Source organism: Artibeus jamaicensis, unplaced genomic scaffold (assembly GCF_021234435.1).
Source record: "Artibeus jamaicensis isolate MK-2021 breed Jamaican fruit bat unplaced genomic scaffold, CSHL_Jam_final contig_484, whole genome shotgun sequence".
Classification (NCBI taxonomy): Eukaryota; Metazoa; Chordata; class Mammalia; order Chiroptera; family Phyllostomidae; genus Artibeus; species Artibeus jamaicensis.
The window spans coordinates 11404868-11422104 of NW_026521859.1; the positions used below are offsets into that span (position 1 = coordinate 11404868).

Here is a 17237-nt window from a genome sequence, read left to right on the forward strand (position 1 = left end):
CCTGTGGGGCAGGAGTTTGCAAGGCCCAGAGGGCAACCGCAAGATGAAGGGAGAGGCAGGGGTGGGGGGCGTTCTGGGATATACATGGAGGGGACAGGTTGAGGACAAGATAAAAGAAGCAAGTGGGGAGGGAGCCTCCCAGAGCTGAACTGGGTGAGCTCCGGTGAGCCTTCCAGCCCTGTGATGGTGGATTCTACAGGTTGATGAGAAAAATTTAGGTGCTGCTCCCATTTTATAGGTGGGCAAGTCCAGAAGGAACAGATGAGGTGGAAAAAGAAAGAGTGGAGGCAAGAGGATAAACGAGGGTTCCCTGCCTCTCCCTGTTCACTCTCCTTCCCACTCTCTGCCTCAGAGGACTACACTCAACTCAGACTAGGACTGGATGCCATGAACACAAGGCACTTGGTCGCCCCGTCACTGCCCCTTAGAACCCTTTGTTTGGGTGTGCGAAGGCATGCGTGCGTAGAGAGAGAGGACTCCTGGGGGAGGTCTTTATGAAACGTGGCAGATCCTGCATGTTTGAGAGCGAGGAGCTAACGATGAGAGAGACAGACAGACAGAAACATATCTAAGTCGTTGGGAGCTTCTCACAGCATGTGAGCATAGGTGTTGATGTGTAACTATGCAAGGTGTGAGCCAAGTATGTGTGGGAATGTGGGAGCCCAGGTAAGGAGGGGTGGAGGAGACCGTGAGGGGTTAGGGGAACACGTGGAAAGATGTGTGGGAGGGAGCAGAGGGGAATGGAAGGGACCAGGGGTGGCAGGATCGGAGGAGGGGGTTGAGTGAGATAGAGACAGGTGAGAGGTCTCGGTGGCAGATGAGGAAGCCAGGACCAAGAGAGGGGGCTCTGGGCACAGTCGAAGGGGTGAGGTAGTTGGTAAGAAGGCTAGTGGAAGAAATGGAGGGACTGAGGACAAGGGAGAGAGGTTATGCAGAAAGCTGGAAACGACTTGTCGGGAGTGACAGGAGATTGAAGCCTCACGGACAGGGACTGAGGTGAGGAGCGAGGAGCAAAAGCCCTGGAGCGTAGGCGGGAGAGGGTGGGCTTGTGTGGGGGGCAGGGAGCCGGTCCAGGCCTCGGATGCGGCCCAGGATGTGTAGGCCGGCGTCCCAGCCCGGGTGGAGACAGCAGCAGGGGGGGCGCTGGAGAAGGCTGCGCTGGGAGGGGAGCCAGGCCGAGGCCCGCCGAGGCCGTAGAAGGAGCCCCCGCCCGACCCCCGACCCCGACCCCCGCCCGCCCCGCCGCGCCTCACCTGCTCTGGGCCCGCTGCGGCTGACGCTGCGGCGGCGAAGGCAGCGGCTTGGGGCGGCGCATCCCCCGGGGCTGCGGCGGGGCGGGGGCGGGGGCGGCTCAGTGCGGCGCTGGGCGGCCCGCTCCCTCCGGCGGCGGCCTCCCGACCGGGACCATCCCGGCCCGGCCCGGCCCCGATCCTCCTCGGGCGGCGGCGGCGACAGCGGCAGAGCGGGGAGCTGCCCACAATGCACTGCGCCGCCAGCATCAGCACCAGCCCTGACATCAGCGCCCCACCGCCCCGGCTCTTACATCACCACCCTTTCTCTGACATCACATTCTACTCTGCTCCCTCTGCACTCCTGCAGCCCTAGGACTCTCGGGCGCGGTCCTGTTCTAGCTCTTAGGATCTCTTCACGGGTCTCAACCGTTCACTTGATCCCCGTCCCCCAGCAGAGCCCCATCTCTCCTCACCTGTCTCCGTAAACCTCACCTGTCTCCATCGCCCGTTTATCTTCTCTACTCCCAGCATGTTTCTGTAACTCCTCGTCGGTCCCCGTCAGCCTCGGCTGATTCCCCACTCCACCCTCCATGGTTCTGTTACTTTCCTCTAAACTCATTTCCCCTCACCTGCCATCTGTTCCCACCCCAGTTCCTCTAACCCCACCCCTCACCTGTAACTCTCACCCCACCCCACAGACACCTCATCTCTTAGCTCACTAGCTCAGCCTCCCTCTCTCTCTCTGCCATTGTCTCTCACTGCTCACCGAATAAGCTGCACGCTCTTTACTGTGACATTAACGATTCTGCCCAGCACAGGCCCGCAGAGGCTGCTCCTGCCATTCTGGATCGCGCAGCGTTCACTGAACATATTTTGTCCTTTGTCTCTCTCAGGTCCTTCCTCCCGTGCCCATGCCTTCAGTAAAGCGTACTGGACACTTCCGATTACAACGACAACGATAATGATAGCAGTGACTATTTGCTCTTGCCACTCACTATTCTGACTCCACACATATCCACTCGTTCAGTTCTCTTAACAACCCTACGAGGTAGCAGTGCTAATGTTGTACTTATTTTACAGATGAAGAAACGAAGTTACAGAAATCTGAGTAATTCGCCTTAGGTTACCCAGCTAGCGGGTGGCAGAGCTGGGATTCGAACCCTGGCTTCGGAGTCCATGCTCCTCACCACTCTGCTGGGAGGAAGTGTCCCTGAGTCTGTGAGAACAGGCAGAGGAGGCATCTCAGAGGAGGCGCTTTCAGCTGTAATCTGAGGGATTTGGAGGAGTTTTCCAACAGATAAAGGGAGCCCAGGCAGAGGGTGAGAGAGGTTTCCTGGCTAAGAGGACAGCCTGAGGTGAGCTGGGCATAGGCATGTGCAAAACGAAGGGCCTTTTGTGCTGTGCTATGATGGGATTTCCTCCACTTCATTTGGGAAAGTACAGTGGACAGTGTGGTGAGCCGTCCAGATGCCCCGTCAGAGTCTGGGCGGATTCCTTCTCTGGGAATCCCGCCCCCCCCCGGCCTGAGGAGATGCCTCATCCAAGACCACGTGCCCTTCCTGGGGCATCCGTACCTGCTCGATGATCAACCTGTGAGTACAAAGGCCTCACCCTCTTCCCCTAACTTGGGACAGCTCTGAAGGCACGTTCACTTTCAAAACTCTTGGTAGGGTCAGCTTCTACTGAGACCGCGCCAGAACTCAACTCCCCCTCCACCTGGTACTGCTCTCTTCACTCCTCTACAGATGCGGGTCCTCCCAGCCTGGAGTCTGTACTGCAGGGTCATCTCTGTCTCAGAGTCAGTGCCCAGGGCAATCAGGCCTTTAGACAGAAAATCACTAAAGAATTCTGAGCAGAGCCCTGGACGGGCAGCTCAGTTGGTTAGAGCATTGTCCTGAAGGTTTGATCCCCCGTCAGGGCACGTACAAGAATCAACTGATGAATGCATCAGTAAGTGGAATGACAAATTGATCGATCTCTCTCTCCCTCTCTTTCTCCTCGTCTTTCTCTCTCTAAAAAGAATTCTGACCAGAGATAATACACAGTCTGATTGGGTTAGAATTGTTCCCCACACTTAAAAAAATGTTACTCTAGTGTCTTCTCCCTTGCATCGTTTCCGATGGGAAATCTGCAGTTATCCTTATCTTGGTTTCTCTCTACGTCATGTGTCTTTTTCTATTCTGATTACTTTTCAGATTTTCTCTTTTATCATTGGCTTTAAGCTATTTCATTATGATGCACCTCGCTATCGTTTTATTCATTTTCCTCGTGCTTGAGATTTGTTGAGCTTTTCGTGTCTGTGGCTTTACAGTTTTCATCAAGTTTGAAAATGTTTCAACTATTATTTTCTCAAATATTTATCCCGCCCTCTGCCTTCCCGCAGGGGTCCCGGCCGCCCTGCACGTCCGGTGCTGGGAGTGGCCCCGCTCGTGCTCTGTTCGTTCCCCATCCTTCTACTCGCTCATTCACTCTGGGTAGTTTCTGCTGCTCTGCAGTCAAATTTACTAACTTTTTCTTCCGTGGTGTATTTTTCTTTGTAGTTTACATCTCTAGAAATTCAATCTGAGTCTTAAAAAACCTTCCATATTCAATTTTTCTTCTAACTTCTTAAACATATCGAATAATTATGATGACTCTTAATGCACTTGTCTACTAATTTTTTATCTAAGTAATTTGGGGTTAGTTGCCATTTTTTTTCCTCACTATGGGTCATATTTTTCTGCTTCTATCCCTAGTGTAGTTTTTTTACTGGATGCCAAATATTGTGAATTTTACCTCGTTGTATCCTGGATATTTTTCCATTTCAGTAAATCTTCTTGAGCTCTGTTCTGGGGTGCAATTTATTTACCGAGAAACAGTTTGATCTTAAAGATCTTTTTAAGTCTTTGTTATGTGGGACCTGAGCAGCCTCTAGTCTGAGGCTGACTTTCCCCACCACTAAGGCAGACCCCTTTGCTGTACGTTACCCAGTGCCCCTTGCGTTGTGAGGTTTCCCACTTTGGCTGGAGGGAACAGGCGCTGTTTTCACCCTTGAGTGAGTGAGTACTGAGGACTGTTTGCTCCGCCCCTTTTAGATGGTTCTTTTCCCACCTCAGAGAGTTTCCTCACATCTGTGTGCTGCTCAGTCCTCAGCTGACTGTCACCGGAAACCCTCTGAACATTCCCGAGCTCTCTCTCCTAGCCTGTGCTCTCCCCCACAAACCAGCTACGGAGACTTCCCTGGACTCCCCATTCAGCCTCCTCACTCCGAGACAGACAGGCTCAGCCTGGGTTCCGCCTGCCTGCAGCCCGGAAGCCCCGCAGAGGACACTCCGGGGACGGGGCGAAGGAGGAGCTCGCCTGGCTTGTTTTCAGTCCTTCCAGGCTCACTGTCCTGTGCTGCCTGATGGCCAGAGTTTGGACATGTTGTGCCACACATTCTGACCAGTTTTTGGTCATTAAACATGGAAAGGTAAACAGCCAAGGGAACCATTGGCAAAATGAAAAGGTAATCAATGGAATGGGAGGAAATATTTGCAAATCATATATCTGGTAAGGGATTAATATCTAATGTGTATAAAGCACTCATAGAACTCAATAGGAAAAAAAACCTGATTTTAAAATAAACAGAGGATCTAAAATAGACATTTTCCCAAAGAAAACCTACGGGTGGCTAACAGGTACATGGAAAGTGCTCAACATTAATCATCATCATAAACATGCAAATCAAACCCACAGTGAGGTACCGCCTCACACCTGTTCGAACGGCTGCTGTCAAAAACAGAGGAGTTAACGAGTCAGTGAGGATGCAGAGAAAAAGGCATCTGTGTGCGCTGTTGGTGGGACTGAAAACCGGCGCAGCCACGATGCAAAACAGTATGGAGGTTCCTCAAAAAATTAAAATAGAACTACTGTATGACCCATAAATTCCACATCTGGGCTTTTATCCAAAGGAAATGAAGAACTATCTCGAAAAGACATGTGTGCCCCCCACGTTCACTGTGGCATTATTTACAATAGCCAAGACATGGATACGACCTAAGTGCCCACTGATGTCACTGACGGCTGAGGGGGTAAGGAAAGTATGGTGTGTTATTCAGGCAACTTTAGAACATTTCCACACCCTCAGAAAGTTTCCTCAGGCCTCTGCACTCAATACCCATTCTCACCCCAGCCTCTACTGGCCTCTTTCTGCCTCTCTAAGTACATGTGCCTTTTCTGGACATTTCTTCTAAAGATTGTATTTATTTATTTTTAGAGAAAGGGGAAAGGAGGGAGAAAGAGAGGGGGAGAAACACTGATGTGAGAGAGAAACATCAACCGGTTGCCTCTTGTACGTGCCCCGACCAGACAGAACCCTCAGCCCAGGCACGTGCCCTGACCGGGAATCAAACCAACAAGTTCTAACTTTGTGGGGAGACAACCAACCAGCTGAGCTACACTGGTCAGAACTGGACATTTTTTAAATGGAATCATATACTATGTAGTCTTCTGAAAATCTCTGTTAGAATATTTAGGGAACCGCTTTGTGTGGTGTGGAAATGGAGCTCAGCCTCCTCATGGAAAACCAATGGGGAGCGAGTGGCACTCGGGACCACGCCCACGGAGAGGTTTTCCCGTGGGGAAACAGGCCTGTATTGTGCCTAGGCTGCTATGAGACTAGCTTTTGCTAAAACTCCCTCACCCTGAACTGAGGCACAAGGGTAAGGGAGTTGGTGGGGGGGACTCTGCATCCCCACCAACTGACAATGAGTATGGAACCAATCTCAGGGAGTTGTTTTCCATGTGGAGAAAAAGGCAGAGTATCCCTTCTACTCTACTCAGCCTGAGGTGGAAAGAAGCTGTTAGCTACATCCGAGGTGTGGGCCCTGCAGAGATGGAGGTTGGTTTGTATTCTGTAAGATACAGAGGCAGGAACAAGATGCTTTGTGTGTGTATGTGCATGTGTGTTCCTCACCTGTGGGGAGAACTGGAGGGAAGGTGCGAGTGTGAATAACAAGGGTGAAGGAGGGTGCCCATCATGTCATCTGGGTGAGGCTTCCTCTGTGTGTGTGCGTGTGTGCAGGTGCCTGGCTCGTCTGTGCCTGCACCCACAATGGACAGAAATATCCTGAAATCCCTCTGCCTTCTCTTCAAGTTTCTGTGTTTTAAAGTTATTATGCCTGTCCTGGAATCCCATACTTTGATGTTTTAATCATTACCACTCAGAAGAAACTCCAATGGTACTTTTCTCTGAGGAATGAGTTTGGGGTCTTAGGATTCACTTCCCACCGTATACCCTCTCGTTCCATTTAATTTTTTGTCCTATATTTGTGTCATTTAAAAAGATGTTATTTACTTAGTTTTAGACAAAGAGGAAGGGAGGGAAAGAGAGAGGGAGAGAAGCATCGGTGTATGGTTGCCTCTCTTGCACCCCGCACTCTCTCGGGTCCTCTGGAGGACCAAGCCTGCAGCTCAGGCATGCGCCCTTATTAGGAATCGAGCCGGTGACCCTTTGGTTTGCAAGCCAGCACTCAATCCACTGAGCCACACTAGCCAGTGCTATATTTGTGTTATTTTTTAAAGATTTTATTTATTTATCTTTAGAGGGGAAGAGAAGAAGAAAGGGAAAGAAATATCAATGTATGGTTGCCTCTGTGTGTCCCCCACTGGGAACTGGTCTGCAACCCAGGCACGTGCCCTGACTGGGAATCGAACCGCAGTTGTTTGGTTCGCAGGCCCCCACTCAATCCATTGAGCCACACCAGCCAGGGCTATATTTGTGTTATTTTTATAATAAAATGAGAGGGAAATCATTATCATTACCAGTTAACAATGCTGGATTTGGCTGTCTCCCTGAATAGCCTGCTTCTATCAGCTTACTACAGGGCTGAGCAGGTTACAAAGTGCTGTCAAATTCAACTTCTCATTTAATCCACTCCATCCAACAAATATTTGATAAATGTTTCCTATGTGGCAGGCACAGATCTAGAATCTAGGGATATAGCAGTGAACCAAACCGATAGAAAGTCCTGCCTTCCTGGGGACTTACATTCTACCAGGTGTAGAAACATGTACAACAAAATCAATAAAGTATATGGCACATGAGAAGAGAAAATGCTAGCAGGGAAGGATGACAGAGAATACTGGAAACAGGAGGCTGCCTTACTGAAGAGGGTGGTCAGGAAAGATGATGTGTAAACAGACTTGGAGTTGAGGGAGTGATCCAGGGACAAAAGGGACAAAAGGGTCCCAAGGGAACAGCGAATGCGAAGGCTCTGAGGCCAGCATGCTTCAGGAACAGCCAGGAAGCCAGCGTGGCTGCAGAAAAGCCGGGGAGAGTATTAGAGCTGGGGTTAAAGAGGTCATGTGGGACTTTCGGTTTTCACCCTAAGTGAGAAGGGAGCCACTGGAGGGTTTGAGCAGAGGAAGGTCAGTGTTCACAGGCTCAGTCGGCCTGCTGAGCGGAGCCCGGACTGCGCAGCAGGGAAGTGGGGAGCCTGTGAGGAGACTGTTGAGGAAAGTAATAGGCTTGAATGAGCATGGCTGCACCCAAGGTGGTGGGTGGGCATGAGATTCTGGAAGTCGTCAGAAGGGAGATCAGCCAGGAGTTGCAGATGGGTTGGAATGTAGGGTTTGAGAGAAAGAGAGGAGTCGAGAATACCGCTAAGCTTTTGGACCTGAGCAGCTGGGAGGATGGAATTGCCTTTGGTGAGATGGCGAACACTGGTGTGGAGGGGAGCGAAGTGGGTGATGTGCAGAAGACTGAGACTTCCTCCAGGACAAGTTAGAGTTAAGAAACCCAGGAGGCGGTGGGTTACTCAGACGTGGGCATTGTCACCCACGTTCCCAATTCGCCTCCGTTTTACAGGTGTGAACACTTGAGCACCACGTCCCTCGCGCAAGCTCGGCTCGGATCACGTGGCCGCGGGCTAGCGCCCCCTGGCGCGGGAAGGTGCGCAGTGACGGCGGCGGGATGGCGGCGACCTCAGCCGGCGCACGGGAGCGCGGGGAGCCAGGGCAGTCGGGTGACACTTGCCGTCGGGCCCTGTACTTCTGCGGGAGTATCCGCGGCGGACGCGAGGACCGCGCGGTGTACCAGCGGATCGTATCGCGGCTGCGGCGCTTCGGGACCGTGCTTACCGAGCACGTGGCGTTTGCGGAGCTGGGCGCACAGGGTGAGGCCGCGGGGGTGGGGAGCGCTGCTGCGGGGGACAGTGACGCGTCTGGCCCCGCCCCTTTACTGAAGTTGCCCTCTCCCGGGCGGTGGCTGCCCTCCTCTGTGCCTTGAGGGCCGTTGGCCTGGAGCGAGCACCCTGAGCTAAAAGAAAACGGAGCCGGACTAGGCCGCTTGTGTCCAGATCTAGCTGGATAGTCTCTGCACTCAGTTGTTACTCTGACCTTTAGATTCTTCATGGAGAACTTTCTCCAGCTCGTGCCAGGGTGGTTTGTAGGGAGGGACAGAATGGGCGTGGACGGGACTGCTTGGGTTTCTGTGTGTGTCCCCCCCCCCCGGCCCCGCCGCTGGCGTCTTCTCTCCCACTGAAGACAAAGCATATCGACTTGCGTCCTGCTCCTTTGCCGTATGAGTGTCAGCCCTTAGACCAGGCAGACCCCAGTTCTCTCCACCACCACCTTGTGATCAGGCTTCTGCTTACGTGTTTTGCTCCTGGCCCCTGAGTCTTTTTTTTTTTTTTCTTGCCAATTTTATTAGGCTCTAATGAACTTAGCACTGTACAAGTTTGATGATTGGACTTTCATGTGTTGTGAAAGAATCAACACAATAAGTTAACGTCCATTGTCTCACAAAATAACTTTTTTCCTTGTGATAAAATCTCTTAGAATCTACTCTTATAACAACTTCCAGATAACCACACAGCAGTGGTAGAGTCGTCATGTGCATTACATCCCTAGTACTTACTGGTTATAAAACCAGAAGTTGGTACCTTTTGACTCCTTTGTGTATTTTCCCAATCGCCTGTCCCCCTACCTCTGGTAACCACAAATGCAATATCTTCTAGTAGGAGTTTAGGTTTTTCTGTTGGGTTTTTTTTGGTTTCTAGATTCAACATGTAAGTGAGATCATACATTATCTGTGTTTGTCTGACTTATTTCACTGAGCATAATGCCTTCAGAGTCCTTCCATGTTTTCTCAAATGGCAGGATTTCCTTCTTTCTCATGGCTGAATATTATACCATTTTATACATGCACAACTTGACCTATTCACCCACCCACAGATGCTTAGGTTGTTTCCTCGTATCTTGGCTGTTGTAAGGGGTGCTGCTTTGAACATAGAGTGCAGACCTCCCAGCGACAGTGTTTTTGTGTCCTGTGGTTATATAATCCCACAAGTGGGATAGCTGGGGCATATGGTAGTTCTACTTTTTTATCCTCACCTGAAGACACACTCACTGACTTTAGAGGGATGGGAAGGGAGGGGGAGAGCCAGAGAAACACCTGTCAGTTGCCTCTCCTATGCACCCCATCAAACCTGGAAACTTTTGGTGTATAGGATGACACTCCAACCCCCTGAGCAGCCAGGCCAGGGCCATTTCTGGGCTTGCAATTTTGTTCTGTTGGTCTATGTGTCTGTTTCCATGGCGGTACCAGATTGTTTTGACCTCGTAGCTTTATACTATAGCCTGAAATCAGGAAGTATGATGGACCCCTGTTTGTTCTTCTTTCTCAGGATTGCTTTGGCTGTCTGGGATACCATACATTTTAGGATTGTTTTTTCTACTTCTGTAAGAAATGCCAATGTGATCTAATAGGGATTACACTGAATCTGTAGATGGCTTTAGGTACGGACATTTTAACAGTACTAATTCTTCCAACGCATGAACACGGGATGCCTTTCCATTTATTCGTGCCGTCTTCAGTTTCTTTTATCCATGTCTTATCATTTTCGGTGTGCAGACCACTCAGCTCTCTGGTTAAATTTATTCTGAACTGCTTTATTGTCTTTGATGCTATTGCAAGTGGAATTGCTCTCTTTATTCCTTCTTCTGCTAATCCATTGTTAGTGCTGGCTCTGTCTAAACCATGGTCGGTCTGATCGAACTCTTCTAGTTTGAAAACTGTCTAAAACTGTTGTACTTCTGCTCACAAAACCTTAAGTGGTTCCCATGCCCGGGGACAGATCCAGGATCTGTGCGCCCTGACAAAGTTCTGGGAGACCTCTTTAAAAAGACGAAATCACAAAATTGCTAGGGTATTGGAAAGGGCCTGTGCAAATGAGGTTCATCAGTTCCCACAGTCCGTCCACGCCTGCCTGGTGGTTCTTCAACTTTAGCATGCTCAGATATAATGAGGGAGTTTGTTTAAATGCAGAATCTCATACAGTAGTTTGGGAGGAAGCCTTCGAATCTCTTTTAACAAGTTCTGCGGTGATTCTGTCCTGGTGCAAGCAGCTGTGGGCCTTAACAGTACTGAAGAGTAGCATTTAACCAAGCTGGAGCCGAGATCCTTTGCCTCTTGCCCCAGGATGCCTCTCCCACCTGTGTTCCCATCGCCAACCACGCGTCCCTTTGCATGCATTTGGGCAGTGGTTGTCAAACTTTGGGGGCAACAAGAATCACCTGGAGAGCTTGCGAAGTGGCCGGGCTCACTGACACCTGGGTCTTTATAGTTTTAGCAAGTTCTCATGTGATTCTGGTACCTACCAAAGCTTGAGAGCCACTCCATTAGGCTCTCATCTAGTCTTCCTCCACCCTTCCCTTGCATGGACCAGCCCCTGCTCCTGCCTGCCATTTCCCCACCTGGGATGCTCTCCCTCCTCACCACTTCTAATCACTCCAACCCACAGTGAGCGAGTCCTCCCCTTAATTGCATTTGTACCATTCATCTGGCCCTAATCACACCCCCCCTGTACATGATCGAATTTGTCTTGCAGCTCTTCCATTTCCTTACTCCTTTTCATGGACTTTCAGCGTTGGGCCTTCCACCCTCCCTCCAGAGCAGGATGGATATGGGGGACGGGCTGAGGAGAGGTCCTAAGTAGCTCTGAGACGGAGCGTGGTGCATGGCCTTGACCAGCTTTCTCTCAACCACAGGGGAGGAGGCTGCTGGGGGTGACAGACTCATCCATGAGCGGGACCTGGCCTGGCTGCAGCGGGCGGACTGTGAGTGGCCCCCTCTCCTACCTGTGAACTCACCTGGGTATTAGGTTCCCTGAACATGCCTGGCCTCCCCACCTAGGCCTCCCTAGAGCTCCCTCCTCACCACTCACAGCCGTCTTTCTCTTACAAGCCTGGGCATGGAGCCTCAGTCTGATTTTTCTTCCCAGTGGTTGTAGCAGAAGTGACCCAGCCATCCTTGGGTGTCGGCTATGAGCTGGGCCGGGCAGCCGCCCTCAATAAGCAAGTCCTGTGCCTGTTCCGCCCACAGTCTGGCCGAGGTGAGAGCACCAAGCCCTGGAAGGCCACTCCCTCCCTTCCGAGCTTTCTCAGGACCCAGTCCTCAGCTGCCTGTTTTTTGGGAGTACAGTGTCTCCCCCAAGGGCTGGGGAAGGGAGCACAGAGGGGGGTATGGGGGGGCACTTTGACCTTCTTCTGCCTTCCCAGTGCTTTCAGCCATGATCCGGGGCGCAGCAGACGGCGCACGGTTCCAGGTGTGGGACTATGAAGAGGGAGAGGTGGAGGCCCTGCTGGATCGGTATTTTGAGGCTCATCCTCCCGAATAGGTGGCTTCTTCCCTCGACCCAACCACTTGACTTAACCCCACTTTACCAAATTCTTCTGATCCCAGCCCCAGCTGTAATACCATCCCTGTCTTTTATCCCAGTGCCAAATTAAAAGATATGTTTACAATTCTGACTTTACGTATGTATGTATAGCAGGCCACGGCAGGGCCTCAATAATATCTTCTTCCCACCCCACTTCAAGATACAGAGAAACCCTAAGAGCGGCATACTTCCTAATGCCCTCAGGCCCTTGCCAGGAGCATTCAAGAGTTCAGAGGGAGGCCGAGCATGGGGACTGGCTGTCCCGCCTCCTGTGACATGGGGCTGGCCCCCCCGCAGTGTGGACCTTCACTGGCTGTGATCAGCCTAGGTCACATGGGCCGGCTTTGGGCCTTTGCTGACAGAAGAGTCTGGAGGTCTACAGAAGACTGAAAAATGAGGAGGGCTGGTGAGTGTGGGGCATGGTGGGGGGAGCTGAAGCGGGCCTTTGGGGAAGCTAGCTGCCCAGAACACTTCAGAGAAGTTTGTGAAAAAAGTTTATTCAGTAAACAAGAAGGTGCTGCGGGTACTGGGAATCGTTCCCTCCGAATACCCCATGACAACCGTTGGGGTGAGTCCCGGCCCCCTCGGCTCCGTGGCTCTGGGGCAGCTGCAGGAGCTCCCTGTGTCCCGCCCCTCAGTCATAGGCCTCATCATCCTCTTCCTCGTCACCGAAGAAGAAAGTGTCTCGGTCTAGGTTCTCAGACTCCTCGTCGTAGGAGAAGCTGTCGTTGTCCAGCTCCTCGTCAAACTCATCCTGCTGCCACGCGGGCACTTCATCCTCATCCTCTTCGTCTTCGTCTTCCTCCTCCTCAGCCACCTCCAGCCCCGAGGAGCCCTGGGGCCTGGAGAGCGAGAGCCGCTCAGCCCCAGCGGAAGCCAGGCCGCCCGGCCCCGCCCCCCAGGCTCCGCCCATACTCACTGATTGCTGGGCACGTTGGACCCTTTTGCCTCTTTTGCCTCCCAGACCTCTAACAGTGGACCGTGGAGACCAACCCGGAAATCCTGCAGAGACAGGAGGATGCGGGAGTAGGACGGTAGAGGCCACCGGGCCTGGGTGCCCAGCACTCCTTCAGCCAGTTCCCTGAGGGCCCACATGGTGCCGCCCCGGGAAGAATGCTCCCGCCTGTTCTCCCTCACACACCGCAGCCCCTGGCAAAGCACTGCCTTGTGTGATTTAACTAGACTTGGTCTCCAGGGCCAAGGACACGGTGGTGAGGCTGCTGGCCCTGTGTTCCTGGGGCTTACAGTGCTGTGCATGACTTTTCTGCCTGAGTTACTGCCAGTCTGTACGCTCCCTGAGGGCAGGTTTGTAGCCAGCATCGGAGCATTAGAGCTAGAAAGAATCTCGGAGATTCCTTACTCCAATGAACCCCAGTCCCCTGGCCCCCTACTCCTGGGACTCCGAATCCACATCTGGGTACTTCTGAAAAAGTTCCCCAAGTGAATCTGATGAGCAAGAATCTGGCAAAATAGCCTGAATCTGGGTTGATTCCAAAGCATCCAGTGGCTGGTTTGGGAGCGGGGACACACCCAGGTCTCTGAATACCTGTCCACCCTTGCGGCCTTTCGTCTGGGTAGGGGCGGCATACCTGGGTGGAATGCTGCAGGATAGCGAGCACCCTCTCCTGGATCAGCCGGAGCAGCTCCAGGCCCATGTGGAGACTGTCTGCCCGCAGCAGGCGCAGGGCCGAGGCCAGGTCTCTGCATTGCAGCAGGAGCTCCTCTGCGGAGGAGACAGCACAGGGCTCCACCCTCCTTCCAGCCCCCCCACCCCCTCCTTCCACAAACCCCTGCGAGACATCTACCAAGTTCTGCTAACATCCACCAGACCCGGCTCTAGACTCCCACTCCTGAGGCTTACACTCCAGTAGTGGGAACAGAGCCTAATCAAATCAAAGGTCAGGCGAAGACCTGTGTCCACAGGCAAGGACAGCCTGTACAGGTGATGAGGGCGTGAAGAATTAGGAAGAGGAAGAGGACAGTGGCGGATGGGAGGTGGGCGTGGGGGTGCTGTGGGGTCCCTGCTCGTTGGAATGGGATGCTCAGAGGGGAGCAGCTGAGGGAGAGGCCTGAGCAGGCAGTGCGGCTCACCGAGCAGGATCTGCAGGGCAGTGGTGTGCAGCTCCAGGTGCTCGGTCTGCTGCTCCACCACGTCCATCTGCTCCGTGTCCTGGTTGTAGAAGCTGTACACGCAGGCATAGGCCAGCACCTGGGGGAGCCCGAGTCAGGCCTCTCCCACCTGTTTCCTCACTCCCTCCTCTGAGCCCAACAGGTCAGAGGACGGCTGCCCAGCCCACTAGACCCCCTTGGCACATCTCTCCCCGCTCCCACCCACCACAACCTTTCGGGCCTGCTCAAGTCCCCGGCAAGCATCGCTGAGGAAGGTGAAGGATTTGGGTGGGGGCACCTCGTGCAGGGCAGACACACGGTTCCACAAGTTCACGGCAAACTCCTGTGCAGAGGAAGGCGGCTCAGCACCACACGTGCACACACGTCCCCATCAGGACCGCACCCGTCCGCCCTCTGGCCTTCCCCGGAACCAGCTCTTTCCCCCGCCTCACCCGGGCCTGGTGATGGAAAGTACACCTCTCATTGTAGTCCTGGAACCGCTTCTCTTGGCGGGCTGCCTTGCTCACCTGTAAGGACACACCAGGGGCTACTGTGCTTTGCTGGGGTGGAATGGGGCTCATCAGACTGGCTGCTGTTCACACAGGCCTTCCAACACTTTACCTGGACTTTTTCATCTAGGTTTCCAACCCTTGGAACTCTGTGAGGTAGGTCGTGTTACTACCCGTTACCAATGAGAATGCTGAGGACAAATAAACGGACCCAAAGCCTCACGCTAAGTGGTGGAACTGGGCTCTGACTCAGTCCTTGCTCTTCGCCGCTCTGCCTTGCTGCCCTGGGAAGGCCAGTCCGCCTCGGCCCTCCCGTAGTCAGCCGGGTGTGAGAAGCCCCACTCTGGGGCCTCTAGTTCTGGGCACAGACCTCGCAGGGCAGACCTCCTACCATCTGTAGGCCTAGGTGGCTTCTGTCTTCTCCCACTGTCCCAGCAACTGCTGGGCTGCTCTGCACAGACCCTCTGCATGGGGCCCCGCAGACAGCCCCCCACCCAACTGCTGGCGGGCCTCTGCCCTCCCCGGTGCCTAGCCCCTTACCATGGCGGAGCAGTTGTAATAGTCTTTGTGACTTGGCTTCCAGGACTTGAGGCAGCGCCAGCAGAATCCGTGGTTGCATTTGGCACAGGTCATGCTATGGAGAAAGCTAGCTGGTCAGGACTCCTGCCTCTGGCCAGGGCCATACCAGGGATGCCAGGGACCTAGATGCACCGCCAACGATGTCCCTGGTTCCTCTATGCCCTCAGTCTCCTAACCTTGGCGGTTCCTACTGAATACACCCTCGCTCCTGAATTCCCCTTTCCAGTGTTGAGTTAAAAGTGTCCAGAGCCTAGAGCTCTGGCTGGTGGGGCTCAGTGGCTTGAGCACCAGTCTGCTTAACGAAAGGTTACCATTTTGATCCCAGACAGGGCATGTGCTTGGGTTGCAGTCCAGGTCCCCTGTTGGGGGCGAGCGAGAGGCAACTGATCCATACATTAATGTTTCTCTCCCTCACTCCCCTCTAAAATATAAACATTTTTTTTAAGTGGGGACAGGAACATGAGCTCTAGGAATCAGTCCACAGGGGCCGAGGGCATGGGTGGGTAACTGCCCTGGCTGCTCAGCTCTGCAGTGAGCTCCCCCACCACTCTCTCACTGCCAGGGCTCCCACCCCTTGCACGCCCACCGACTCCCCCCAGGGCCCACAGCACTCCCTTCTTACTGCAGACACCCCTCATTCTTCTCAATGGGGGTCTGGCAGCTGGGACAGCGCTTAGAGATGAGCTTGGCCAGGTGCTTGCTCTGAGCCTCCACACTCATGCCCTCGTAGTAGCCGCCATCATCGACCCACTGAGACATGTGGCCACAGCTGGCAGGGTAGTGTGCCTAGAGCGGGGGGATGCGAGGACACAGCCAAGCCCTTACTGAGGGTGGCCCTCCTGCTGGCGTACATGGGGGAGCGGGAGGGAGGGAGGTCCCGCTTGGCGGCCATAGGAGGAGGAACAGAGCTCAACTTGGTGGCAGAGGATGAGGACGAGGCCGGATCTGCATACGTGTGGCAGGCAGGGGGTGCAGAGCGGGGTGGGGTGTGGGTACTGCCTCAGGATTGAGGCCGGGGTGGGCACCGACCTCAGGGAAGCTACAGTTGAAGCAGGAGGCCCAGCCACACTTGGAGCAGGTGGTCCCGCAGCCCAGGCCCTGGCGGCACAGGATGCGGTCACAGCCCTGGGGGTTGGTGCACCAGGTCAGGTTGGAGCAGCTCTCCACGTAGCCACGAAGGAGGGCCTTCTCGTACTGTGGGGGCGTAGGTGCCACTAGGTGAGTGGCTCTCCAGGACACCACATCTCCAGGGTCCTCAGTATCCCGCACATCAGCCCACTCCCTGGGGTCTGCCCCTCTGGCTGTGCACCAGGGCCTCTCTCAGAGGAGGGGGTACCTTGGAGATGACCTCTGGTGAGGAGATGATGGCACGAATGAAGGCTCCCGTGGGCCGGGCAGGGCAGTCAGCAATGGGGCAGGTGCAGTTCATCACAAGGTTCTGCTCTATCCGGGTCATCAGATACTCATTCCAGCAGGCCTGGGAGGGAAAGGGAGGCGCTGCTCAGGGACGGTGTGGGAGCAGCACGAGGAGAGGGCACCCTGGGGGCTCATCTGGCCCCTCTCCCCACCGACGCAGGGGGCCAGAGATGAGCCTGCCTCTAGATCAACCTCAAAACTGACCCCAATCTTTCTGGCTTCCGTGGGTTTTCCGAGGATTGGCCCAAGTTACAGTTGTCTTTGAGGATGTGTGGGCCAGGACAGCAAGCCAATTACAATTATCGTTGGGATGGACATGGAGAAAATGGGGAAAGAGAATCAAAAAAAGAAGAAAGATTCAAGTTCTAAGCAAGAACTGGAAGAGCAAGAAGGTGAGAGAGGAAGGGGGCCTGGGAGGCGGGTCCCCTGTCCCCACTGCGTGGCTGGCCTTGGGTCTGCACACAGCTGAGGACCCTCCTCCCGGCTCCACCCGCTCACCTCAATGCCTCTCTTGAGCTCCTCCCCCCGAGTCTCAGCCTCTTCTTCACAAAACAGACTTGACCATGGCATCGCCCAGATCCTGATAAACGGCCCCACTGCTCCCAGCCAGTCCCAGGGCCAGAACTTCCCACCTCCTGAACCCTTGTCTTTCGCCCACGGCACTGCCCCACCCTAAGTCAAGCAAGCCACTGTCTTCTCCTGAACTGCTG

General features: G+C 53.8%; 3 protein-coding genes across 3 annotated transcripts in view; 1 reads left to right on the top strand and 2 right to left on the bottom strand.

Annotated features, from left to right (window-relative positions):
• Window positions 1–1305, bottom strand: part of TTBK1 (tau tubulin kinase 1) — a 40825-nt gene extending 39520 nt beyond the window's left edge. The window contains exon 1 of the mRNA XM_053668326.1: window positions 1254–1305. The gene's annotated coding sequence lies outside the window, so the exon portion shown is untranslated. The remainder of the gene's footprint in view (window positions 1–1253) is intronic.
• A 6832-nt stretch (window positions 1306–8137) lies between these two features.
• DNPH1 (2'-deoxynucleoside 5'-phosphate N-hydrolase 1) lies at window positions 8138–12005 on the top strand. Its single transcript, XM_037154339.2, has 4 exons — window positions 8138–8368; window positions 11244–11312; window positions 11477–11587; window positions 11754–12005. The coding sequence occupies exons 1-4, from the start codon at window positions 8167–8169 to the stop codon at window positions 11870–11872; spliced, it is 501 nt and encodes a 166-aa protein (XP_037010234.1). The 5' UTR covers window positions 8138–8166; the 3' UTR covers window positions 11873–12005.
• A 386-nt stretch (window positions 12006–12391) lies between these two features.
• CUL9 (cullin 9) overlaps window positions 12392–17237 on the bottom strand; it is a 39463-nt gene continuing 34617 nt past the window's right edge. The window contains exons 31-40 of the mRNA XM_053668305.1: window positions 16448–16588; window positions 16141–16305; window positions 15734–15897; window positions 15073–15166; window positions 14476–14550; window positions 14256–14366; window positions 14006–14123; window positions 13504–13637; window positions 12834–12916; window positions 12392–12756 (exon numbers count right to left, since the gene is read on the bottom strand). Of these exons, the coding sequence (XP_053524280.1) occupies window positions 12549–12756; window positions 12834–12916; window positions 13504–13637; window positions 14006–14123; window positions 14256–14366; window positions 14476–14550; window positions 15073–15166; window positions 15734–15897; window positions 16141–16305; window positions 16448–16588 (1293 nt within the window). The 3' untranslated portion in view covers window positions 12392–12548. The remainder of the gene's footprint in view (window positions 12757–12833; window positions 12917–13503; window positions 13638–14005; window positions 14124–14255; window positions 14367–14475; window positions 14551–15072; window positions 15167–15733; window positions 15898–16140; window positions 16306–16447; window positions 16589–17237) is intronic.